Below are 11,206 nucleotides of genomic sequence, written 5' to 3'. Positions count from 1 at the left end.
GTAGGCTCATCGCTGCGCTGCGGCTGCCTTTGCCCACCGGCCTCTGCTGACCCCCCGCCGGGCCGCCCTCCGAAAGCACGGCTGCTCCCTCCGCGTCCTCACGCTTCCCTGCCCCGCTCAGCAGTCACGGTTTGTCCCTCCTTTCTTTCCGAGGGGAGAGGACGTTTAACAGCACCGAGTCCTTTCCCTTCCCGCTGCGCGGTGGTGGCCCCTCTATCAAAACTGAGCGTGGTCGACTTCGTCCAGCCAAGAGGCCGGGCTGGCAGGGAAATCCGGGTACCCCCCGCTGCTGCCGGTGGAGAGGTCGGAGCTGGGCCCGTTCCCGGCCAGGACCCTCATGGACTGGGGCACCCCTTGTCCGCTTTGTCCCATGATGCCCAACCCGTTGTCTGGGTAAACCAAGCTGGAGATTAAAGGCTGGTGGCCTGGCAGTGCTTGCAAGGAAGCCGGTGACTGGGGTATCCCATAGGGGCTGTTGGATCGCAGGTCGTGGTACTGGTCCTGAGCTGGGATGCCGCTGTGATCCAGAGCAAAGCTGCCGTTGGTCCCAGCCTGTCTCCCCAGAGCAGGGGACGCTTCGTTGAGATTGCTGTAAATCCCGTTGGAATGGCTCATTTCAGACATAGAGGGCTCATCTGAAAGGGAAAGGGACTGGTTTTACTGGGAGAGCAATGGTCACGGCTGGTAGTGGTCGCACGGGAACTCCTGCAAGCTCTGGGTATAAATAGATTAGATGGATGGGAGCTGAGCAGCCACACGCTTGCCACTCGTAATTCCTTATTATTCCTGTCTGTGTTGACGGATCTTCATAGAAGGCCACGGGATTATTATTTTTTCTGAGTACAAACATCTGATACATTTTGGATCTTAAAAATATGCATGAAAAGTACATATTAAAATATAAGGCCGTGCTTTAAAAATAATCCTTTAAAGGGGAATGTGAATTCAATGTCTTTCCACCTTTTGTTCTGCATTTCTATTGAGCTTTGAGGTTTATCTTGAATTTTGATATCATTTTTAGGAGCTACCTGAATGTTCACCGATGCAACAAAAACTCTCCATTGCTCAGAAAAAAAAAAAAAAAAAAGATATTAAATGAGCAGTATTGCTCTGCTCAGGAACAGGCTAATGAAATGCATTCGTACGGCTTAAAAACACTTCTGAAAAATGAGCAGTATTTTTTAAGTTACCAGCAAAAATTGTTTGCATTCGTTAGGGGCTTTATGGACAGCGAGAGCTGCTCTGTTGCCTAGGATACAAAGCTGTTCGTGGCATCGAGCTATCAATAATTGTTCAACATTTTTTAGTTATTATTTATAGTATATTCATATTTAATGATGCTGATGCACGGCGTGTATAAACAGGCTTGAAAATCAAACAGTTTTTAGGAGCATGGGAGAGAAGCTGAGATGCAAAGCTGTGTCTGTACAACCCTGCAAGCGTTATAGATGTACAGCTGCGGAAACACCTGCACAGAGTTTCGCATTTTCTCTCTGTGTTCCTAAAACCAGGCACATTTGGGCACTGGGGTAGCACAGACCAGCTAACGGCGGCAGAGATCCCCCGGCCCTGGGACAGCTCTGGGCTGGAGCTGGGGCCGTGCAGAATGTGCCCCCTCACAGCGCTGCAGGCACCAACCCCGCACCCAGCCCAGGGCCGTGTCCGGCTCCCGCAGCAAGTGCCCTGGGCCTGGAGGGTGCGGGTGGGACCACGCAGGGCAAAACCTGGTGGAGCTGTGTCCCCAGGTCGATCAACAGAAATCTCTGCTCCAAAAATGGGACCCTCCGGTGCAGAAAGCTCCCAACACGCCGCCATCTCCCTTTGACAGCACAGCGCAGAGCGAACGACTCCCACAGAACAGGCAAGGGAGTTCCTCATTAGTAACTACGCAAATAAAACCACCCCTAAATAGGGTGAAAAAAAAAACCCCTACGTACTTTTCCCATAAAAACATTCAGGGATCCTGGACTCTCTGTATTTCCAAGAGTCCCTTGAAAAGGGTGTCTATGAGCAGCGGCTCCAGCATCCGCAGTGCCTACCCGGGGAGCAATCCTTGCTCTCACCGCGCCTTTTTGGACGTGACAAGCCCCCCGGGAGGCAGAGCGGAGTCTCCCCTGCAGCTCCTCCACCGCGGCTGCCCCTCGCTGCCGCGGCTCCCGTCCCCCCCCCCCGCCGCCCGCAGCCCTGCCGGGACCGGGCAGCCGGGGCCGCACCGTGGTAAATCCCTCAGCTCTGCGCTTCTCCCGCCTCGGGCGTTTTTTTCACTCATTATATTATGATTGAAAATTACTGGCGCAGCACCGAGGGGGTGAAAGGAGCCTAGACTCGGGCAGCAGCTCGGCAGGGAGGGCACAGATCGCACACTCGGCAAAGCCCCGCCTGGGAACGGGGCTCCGGGGACCGACCTGTGAAGGAGACCTCGGCGTCGCTGTCGGGCCCCTCCTCCTGGATGCTGTCCTTGTCGGACTTGGAGGTCCCCCGGGACCGCTTCATGTTCCTGAAATACTGACCCCACCGCTGCCTCCCCGCGTCCTTCTTCAGCCTTTTCTCCTTGGCCCGGCGGTTCTGGAACCAGACCTGCAAGCAGGGCACGCCGGGGAGCTCCCTCTCCGCCGGGCCGGCTCCTTCCCCGCCGGCTCCCAAACCCCGCGGCCCGGGCAGACCCGGCGGGGCGGCGAGGGCCGCCCCGTCTCACCTGCACCACCCGCATGTCCAGCCCCGTCTCCGATGAAAGCTGCTCCCGGACGTGCCGCGCCGGTTTGGGCGAGTTGTTATAAGCGTTTTTGAGCGTTTCCAGCTGCTTGGCCGTGATGGTGGTGCGGGGCCTTTTGGCCGTGGACTCAGCCTCTGCCGACACGGTGCGAGTTAGAGGCGGAAATGACCACGGAGTGGCCCCCGGGGACGTGGGACCCCCGTCCTCCCTCCAGACACCCCCCGACGGCAGATGCTCCCCGCACCCCTCCCGCCCGCTGCAGGAGCCTGTCCCGGAGGGCAGGAGAGCCCCGGGCCACCTCTCTCCTGCCCTGTGGGGTGTTGGGAAGGACGGGGCGAGGGGTACCTCTCTGTTTGGCCGTCTCGTAGTCTGCTTTGCAGACCAGCCTGCTGTCCTCCATGAGGTAAAACTCGTCGCCGGTGGCCAGCTGCCTTTTGCAGACGATGCAGGCGAAACAGTGCAGGTGGTAAACGAAATCCTGGGCCCGCCGTACCACCTGGGTCGGGGGGATGCCCTGCTGGCAGGCGGCACACTTCGTCCCGAAGCGCCTGAACGGGGTTGGGGGGTTGGGGAGGGGGGCGACAAGCGGCGGCCGCTGAGAGCGGCGGGGGGTGGGGGGGGGCGGGAGGCGCGCCCCGGCCCGACCCGCCGCTGTCCGCGGTGCTGAACCGACCGCGGCGCTGAACCGGCCGCTGTCCGCGGTGCTGAACCAGCAGCGGTGCTGAACCGGCCGCCGTGCCGAACCGACCGCGGTGCCGACCCCCCCACCCGGGCCATCGCCCCCCGCCCCACCGGCTTCTCTCCGGCCGCCTCCCCTATCCCCGTCCCCCCCGTCCCCATCCCGTCCCCACGCACTTGAAGAAATCCTCCTTGCAGTAGACGCCGTCCCCGCGGCTGAAGCACTTCTCGGCCAGCTGCGTCTGGCAGTCGGAGCATTTCAGGCACTTGCTGTGCCAGTGCCGGTCCAGGACCTTGAGGATGAACCTGTCCACGATGTGCTGGTTGCAGCCGGCGCACAGCGGGATCTCTGCGGGGAGGCAACCCCCGTCAGCAGACGGCCTTGCCGCCCCCGGGGTCTCTGCCGTCTGACGGCGGACCCGGAGGGGGGGTGTTGGCCCGGGGAACGGCCAGAAAAAAATTAGTATTTGTTCAAATTCGTTGGCGCGGCGCCGTGTGAGCCTCTCCCCACGCTACGGAGAGCAGCGAAGCCATGGGCCACGCACACTGTGAGCAGCGCCCGGGACAGTGGGAGAAAACAAGAAGGGAAAGGATGGGAGCGGAATTAACCCCAGGGCTGAGCCGCCGGCAAAGTTGCAACGCAATTATTCCGGGCTCTTTTTCTTTTTCCTACGCTCCCAAAATTCACCTGCAAGTTACAGCGGGATAGCCTGGGCGGGGTGGGGAAAGAAAATACCAAAAATTACAAGAATGGCACTGAAAATAAAAACACGGTAGGCTTGTCCCGTCGCCCTGCAGATACCAACAGAGATGATATAGAAAGAGATGAGATAAGGTTACATATATAGAGAAATAGAGTTATTAAAATAAAAAGATACAGTAGATAGAGAACGAAAATGTATGGATATATATAGACATAAATATATAGATATCGGTATATAGGTATAGATATAGATAGATACATAAAAATATGGAAATAGAGGTGCATAAATATAGATATATCGGTATAGATACAGACGCAGAGATATATAAACACGGTTGTATAGAAATAGATAGATGCAGCCATAAGGGTAGCTATAGGTAAATATCGATGCAGACGTAAGAGTATCTATATGTAAAGACAACTATATGTAGATATATAGAGATGTATTTATCCGTGCGTAGGGTTAGAGGTGGAGATTATATCGTTATAGGTATCAATCGTCTCCTCAACAATTCACCGCGTCCAAACAAACATCTCCAATAACGTCAGTGCTAAAGGCAGCGGCCCCGGCCCCGGGCTGCCCGGGGAGGACGGGGCTCCGGCACCAGCACCGGCCCGGTAGCACGGCACAGCCCGGCACAGCCCGGCACAGCCCCAGGGCCGGTAACGCGGCACAGCCCGGCACAGCCCCGCAAGGTCCCGCTACAGCCCGGCCCGGCCCGCGGATCTTACGCTGCATGACGACTCCGCGGGCCGCGGCAGCGCCACTCCTTCACGCGGGACGCGGGCACTGGCGCATCTTCCGCGGGGCGCGGGCGCAGCCACTGCCGCTCCCCAGCCCCGCGCCCTCCGCCGCCGCCCCCCGCCCCGACGCTGCCGAGGCCGGGCCGGGGTGCGGAACCGCCGCGCTTCCCCCCCACCCCACCCCCCGCCGGCCCTCCTCGGCCCCCCCAAACACCGCAGACGTTGCCCCCCCCCTCCTCGGCCGCTGCCACCCCCGCGCCGCCGGGGATTTAATTCGCTAAAGCGGGTTATTTTTAGACGCCGGCCCTTCCCGCCGGTGCCGGTCTGAAGCGCCGGGCAGGGCATCGCGGCGGCTGTATTTAATCCCCCCTCGGGGCCGGCGGCACATCCCCTCCAGCCGCCCCTTCCCGGTGGGAGAGCGACGGCTCCGGGGCGCCCGGTAACGAAACCCAGGCGGGGCCGCCCCGCGACAGGGCCGGTGGCGGGCGGGGAGGCCGAACCGGGGGGCACCGGGAGCGGGGGGGCGCGGTAGAGCAGGCCGCTGCCCCGAGTTCGTTGTGATCCTCAAAGCCCGGGATCTGCCCCCGGCCCGGGCAAAGCGCGGCGCGGCTCGACCCGTCCGGCGGCAAGAAAACCCCGCCGGACCCGGTCCTACCGCCTCACGGCCCCGGCCCTCCGCCGCGGTAAGCCCCGGTGAAGCCCTGCGCCCTTCCCGCTGCCTCCCCGAGCCCCGACGGAACCCGGCCGGGTTCAGCGGGGCCATGAACGGGCGTCGCGTCCTGCGGGAAAACGGCGTTTTCGCGTCGTTCCTTCTACCGGGGGTTCGCTCTCGCCTCCTCGCCCCGACAGCAAAAGCATCTGCTGATTGCCGGGTCAAAAGCGCAACTACCGCGGTTGCGGTGTCCGCACGGCGGAAAGACGCGGGGGAGAGCCGAGGAAAGACCAACCGGGCGCCAAGAGCGGGGTAGGACCGGGGGCACTAGCCCAATGGCGGGGGGCTGCCGGTCTGCCCGGCCCGCGGGGTCGGTGCCGCTCTCGGTAACACCTCTGTCCCCGCACACCGGCGGGGCCCCCGCCCCGGCTCCTCGTTGTTTTGTTTTGAAGCCCCCGTCGGTGGGGCTGCTCGATGCTGGCGAGAACCGGGACGGGTCCGCACCGGGACCGGACCCGCTGCCCTGGACCCGGCTCTGCCACCCCCGGTGAGACCCCCCCGGAGCCCCGCACACGCCAGGGCAGCGTGACCCGGTGCTCCCCACACCGACAGCGCCGTCTCCGTTCGTTAAACGGGAAAGAAAAAAAAACCCAAACAAACATTTAGGAGAGGAATTAACGGGAGCTTTTCCAAAGCGGGGAAAAAGCCGGGTCGGAGCCGGGCGGGGCGGCGCAGGGGGTCGCCGCCGTTGGGGGAACCGGCGGGCAGAAACTCCTCGTTCCGTCCCTTCCTTCGTTGCGGCGGGACCCCGGGGCAGGAGCCGTCGCTCCGCGGTGCGGGATAGAGCTCCCGCCGGGGCGACCGCCGCGTTTCTCTTCGGGAGCGGGCGAGGAGCCCCGGTCCAGACCCGACGGGACCCAAACGGGCACCGTAAGCGGGCGCGGGGCCGGAGCCGCCGACTTGCGGGAGGCAGCGGCGTGGTCTTTGGTGTCGGGGACGAGGCAAGAGAAAACGAGAGGGAGCGTGGGGCGGGCGGGATGGACCGGGATGAACCTCCCGGTGCCGTCGGGCCGCCCGCCCTCCCCTGCAGCCAGCCCCGACCGCGGCCCCGACGGTGCCCCGGGGAGCGCGGAACGGGCACGTCCGGCCCGGCTCCCGCCGGCCGCCCCGCTCCCACCGGAGCTCCCAGAGACGCCATCGGTGTCTCCGCGGGGGGATGCGGAGGTTTGCGCGCCCCCCCCTCTCCCCCCTCACCTGGGCTCCGCGGGAAGGGGCAGAGCTCCGCTGCCTTCTCCGAGCCGGAGCGGACCCGCTCCAGCAACATCGCGGCCTCCGCGGGCGCGCCGGGCGCCGTCCGAGGTGCGCGGGTGGCTGCGGAGGAGTGGCGGAGCGGCGCGGAGGGGAGCGCAGGGGCTGGCCGCCGCCCGGGGCGGAGCGGGGCCGGCGCGGGGGGGCGGGCCGGGGGCGGCACCGCGCCGTCGGGCCGAACCGCGGTTCACCGCGGGGCTCTTTAGCATCACAAAAGCAGGATGGGGGCGGGGGGGAGAGCGCTGTCCCCCCCCATGTCCCACGCGTGGCCGGGGACGCCGCGACAGACCCGTAGGCTCAGGCTCCAGCCACCGCCCTCGGGCGCAAAACGGCCCAGGGGCCCCCGCAAAGCCCCCGACGGCGGCACGCAGGGGGTCGGGGGAGTCGCCGTCGGGGGGAGCCTCCCCCGGGGACCGGCCGCCCCCCGCCCGCCCCCGCGCCCGGATTTCGTTTGCCGCCGCGGCGAGGGTCTGCTCCGCTGCCGCCCGTGGGGAGCCGGGGGGGGGTGGGGTGGCTCAACCCCCTCCACTAATTAGTTAATGAGCGCAGAGAGGTAACGGGTGAGGACTCGGGTCTGACCCGCGGCTGGAGGAGGTTAATTGTGCTAATTGAGGACGGGGCGGACACGGACACGCGTGTGTGTATTTGATGGGCACGCGAGGGTGCGTGTAGGAGCACACGCGTGTGCACATGGGGTGCAGGGGCCTGCACATGCACTAACACGCGTGTGTGCACATAGCGGTGCAGGGGTGAGCACATGCAAGGCTGCGTGTGCAGTCGCGTGGGCGTGCGTGAGTTTGTACGCAGCTCGTGTGTGCGAGTGCTTGTGCGTGCAAGGGGGGCGTGCGCCAGCCTGTGTATCCGTGCAGGTGTGCAAGCCGGGGTGTGCAGGTCACTGCGTGTGTCTGTGTCTGTACCTGTGTGCTTGTGCTCTGTTCCGGGGGTCCTTGTGCGTCTGCGTGTGCAGAGGTGTTGGGGCGTGGGGGCACGCGTGTGCGTGTGCTGGGGAACAGCCCCGCGCGTGTGTGCGCCGCTTGCCCCAGGCAGCCGGAGCTGATAATTGTGGTTGTTACTGTGAGCCCGTTAATCCCCCGAATCCCTTTACCTCCTGCTCGCAGGGGATTACAAATTAATAAAAGCAGCTTAGGGGCGGGAGCCTCCAAACACACATATGGTCCTGCCGGGCAGCAGCACAGGGACTTTCGCCCGCCCGTGGGGGCAGCCGGGGAGCCCAGCACCACCCCCTCAAGCGCCCCGACTTCATGGCACTGGTATTGGCCCCGCACCACTACTGTGCACCCCTGGGTGCCAGGGTGCCTGCCGGCCTTCTCCGGGTCCCGCAGGGCGTGGGGCTGCGGGGGCCAGCACCTGGGTCAGGACTGTCCCCTCTGATGGCTCATCTGGCCAGGGGACAGGTCCCAGCCTGGGGGACAGCTCAGCCCCATGGGGTTGGAAAAGAACGCAGGGAGATGTTTTGGGGAGCAGGATTTGGGGTCCCCAAATAAAGCCCCTAGGAATGCCAGGCTGGAGTACAGCTGGGGTGCGGGTAGAGCTGCTGGAGCATCACCAGTACCGTGCTGTGGCAATGCTGGGCGCCACGGCGAGTCCTGCTGGGTACCACCAGCACCGGCTGCACTGGGGAACCTCAAGCCTCCCCAGCGCCATGAGCAGCTTCAGGGGGGCCGCGGAAGGGAAGCAGGTGATGATCCACACGGTCTCTTTTAAGCTCAGTTTTATAAGTGGATTTTTAGTCTGATCCTTTAAGGAAGCAGTTTAAGAAAGCGTGTGCGCGTGGTGGCGGCTGCTCCCCAGTGCCCGGGGCCTGGGGCAGGGCTCTGGCAGCTGGGGCTGTGCAGGACAGAGGGCAGCAGCCCCCGTCCCCCTCAGCACCGTCCGTGGCACACCCAGCCCCGTGCAGCCTCGTGTTTCCAGCCCCGCGGCTCGCTCGTGCTGCGGCACCATCTCGGCCGGTTCCCACAGAAGCCCCTGTGGATGATCTCTGCGCGCTCTCGCGCCCTCCTGCTCTTTAAAACCCTGCACCTCTTGAAAACAAGGCGGCAGATGCGGTCACTTTGGGGGGCAAGGACAGGGCGCCCAGGACATTTAGGGATAAGCCCATTCTCCAGGTTCCCCTGGGGAACATCACCGTGTTCCAGGCAAGGGCACAGGCCGGCAAGGAAACGCCCGTTTCCCTGGAGGAGCGAGCTGCAGCACAAACATCAAAGAACCTTATCTCTAGGTTTAGAAATCTCTAGTGATTTCTAAAAATACCTGGGAGTCCTTCTGCAGGCAGATAACTGATATTTTATAGAGTCACCCGTCCCACCTCCTCCCTAGCGCTGTGGATGGCAGCAGAAGCCCCCAGCGGAGGTAGCACCAGCCCGGCCAAAGGAGAGGTCCTCAGGTTTAAGGGAGAGGAAGGTTTGTGTGCGTGTGTCTCTAGAGAGGTAATGTGCAAATTACTGGTCAGAAACTGGCAATTTTTCCATCGCTCCTGCAGACATTCACTGACATTTTCTGAAGTTACAGGGTAAGAGCATAAGAAATGGGGTAAAAGTTTCCCTGTTCCTGGTACTTTTCAAGGTTCAGTACCTACATGAAGTGGCTTGAAACGCACATGGGTACAAGCTCTCCTTGCCATGCAGTTTGGCTAAAAAGAACTGGAAAAGACAAGTAAAAAGCCAAAACACACCACTTTGCTCAAATGTTTGCAATTTATTTTAAACAAGCACATTAGTTTACAATTTAGTACAAAACGGTCACTTTTCCTTCCCGGAGAGGTACAAGACTGAGTAAAAAAAAACCAAACCAAAACAGAACAGCCTTGAAAATGTCAAGTCATTGAATTAAAATAAATAAACCACTTAAATTACTGCAATGGCATACTCGTTATTTTCAACACCTCAGCTGGAACGCACAGACCGAGACAAGTCCCCTCAGATCTCTGGCTGAGAAGGTAGCTCCCATCCAGCTCCGAGCAGGTTAGCAGGAGGGACACACTGCTGGAAATGAAGAATTAAGAGTTCTCAGGAATAACCTCATGAGGCTTCTTTAGCACTTACAGCTTTTCTTTCTCTCCTGGCGCACTCCACAGGGCTCCTTTTATTTTCTACGCAGGTTTAACATCTCCTCTTTGAAAACATCTGAAGAGCAAAGGCGGCTCCGTGAATTACAAAGGGCCAAGAAATCCTTCTCGGGAGCGACTGCCACCAGCCCGCGAAGGAACGGGGCACTGCAGACACTTCTGTGGTGCAACACAACACACAACTAAAACCCCCGGGACTGAGGAGATGGTGGCTTGAGGCCGTTTTTATAAAGGAACCGCGTTCTTGTAGCTCACCCACTGGTAACGCAGCACGGCAAAGCAGCATCGCACACACCCCAGCAGACATAATGTGCCTTTACAGGGTAGATAAAAGGACGTAATTTGTCATTATAAAGGCAGAAGATAAGAACAAGTAAGCCAAGATTTACACAGCTGAATTCACAGCCAGGAAAACTTCTCCAGATGAGGTCACTACTAGCGTGACAGCGGAGGCCTCGGCCGTTAACTGGCAACGGAGTTGGAGCAACACAGATCAACATCCTCATGTCACGCTTTTACACTCTTAGGAAACCAAAAAAGCAACCCTGGAAGTTTGAGTATCGGTTCGTTTTGTCAGGGCTCCAGCAGGGTCACAGCAAGGTGGAAGTTAAGGGTGCAGCAGAAACCCCACCTCATCCCAAACCCGCGTTTGCTGCTGGTTTAATGGCAAAATCACCCCTACAAACCTTCAACGCCTTTTGTTTTCACGTGGAGATGAAAATAAGCTGAATGAGTCAAAGTTGGGTCTCTGTGTTTGGCAGAGATCTACCCAACAGCAGCAGGGACTGATTTTCAACTTCGGATCGTGCAGCAGCACCCACAGCAGGAACCCCACAGAGACCAGCCAGACCTTCCAGGTCCAATACCGGCTGTGCGGCGGGTTTGGGTGGGTTTCTTTGAGAAGCTAAACATCCTTGTGTCTTGTTGGCTCCTATCAACACCTCCCCACATCAGGTCACTTAAAAAAGTTGCCTGATTTTCCAAACTAAATTTGGAAACTCTGGGCTTTCCTCTCAACGAGCCTCCTCCAGGGACTTCTCGCTGGATTCCAGCGCAAGGCAAGCGGCACTGGCCTGCGCCACCTTCCACCGCTGGTTCAGCATCTCTCAACGGTGCTCACGAGTTGGTTTAATATTCAAGTTGATTTAATATTCAAGTCTAGGCACTACAAAGGTAATTAGAGGGGCTTTCCTCAAGAAAAGGGGCTCATTGTGCCAGAACTCCCGAATGACAAGGGGCCTTAAAAAGCACAGGCTGACTTCACATCACGGACTTCACGGCGAGGCTGCAGAGGGAGGTTTTCCCGCCAGGCCCCAGGCAGAA

At 60.3% G+C, this 11,206-nt stretch overlaps 1 protein-coding gene across 1 annotated transcript; it reads right to left on the bottom strand.

The window, feature by feature from the left end:
• Positions 1 to 216: 216 nt before the first annotated feature.
• LHX3 (LIM homeobox 3) lies at positions 217 to 6,814 on the bottom strand. Its single transcript, XM_086475691.1, has 6 exons — positions 6,745 to 6,814; positions 3,569 to 3,740; positions 3,059 to 3,261; positions 2,696 to 2,847; positions 2,406 to 2,577; positions 217 to 635 (listed from the first exon to the last, which is right to left on the bottom strand). Exons 1-6 carry the CDS (start codon positions 6,812 to 6,814, stop codon positions 217 to 219), a joined length of 1,188 nt encoding a protein of 395 aa, XP_086331817.1.
• Positions 6,815 to 11,206: the final 4,392 nt, after the last annotated feature.

Source organism: Leptosomus discolor, chromosome 19 (assembly GCF_034619465.1).
Source record: "Leptosomus discolor isolate bLepDis1 chromosome 19, bLepDis1.hap2, whole genome shotgun sequence".
In the NCBI taxonomy this organism is placed as follows: Eukaryota; Metazoa; Chordata; class Aves; order Leptosomiformes; family Leptosomidae; genus Leptosomus; species Leptosomus discolor.
The sequence above is the reverse complement of the archived record's forward strand: the minus strand, read 5'-3'. Positions and strand labels throughout refer to the sequence as shown.

Coding starts and splice junctions, on each gene's coding strand:
- LHX3 (XM_086475691.1), bottom strand. CDS start 6,814: ATGTTGCTGGAGCGGGTCCGCTCCGGCTCGGAGAAGGCAGCGGAGCTC. Junction 3,741..6,744: donor CCCCTTCCCGCGGAGCCCAG/GTGAGGGGGGAG, acceptor GCCTCCCCGCAG/AGATCCCGCTGTGCGCCGGC. Junction 3,262..3,568: donor TGCAAGGAGGATTTCTTCAA/GTGCGTGGGGAC, acceptor AACCCCGTTCAG/GCGCTTCGGGACGAAGTGTG.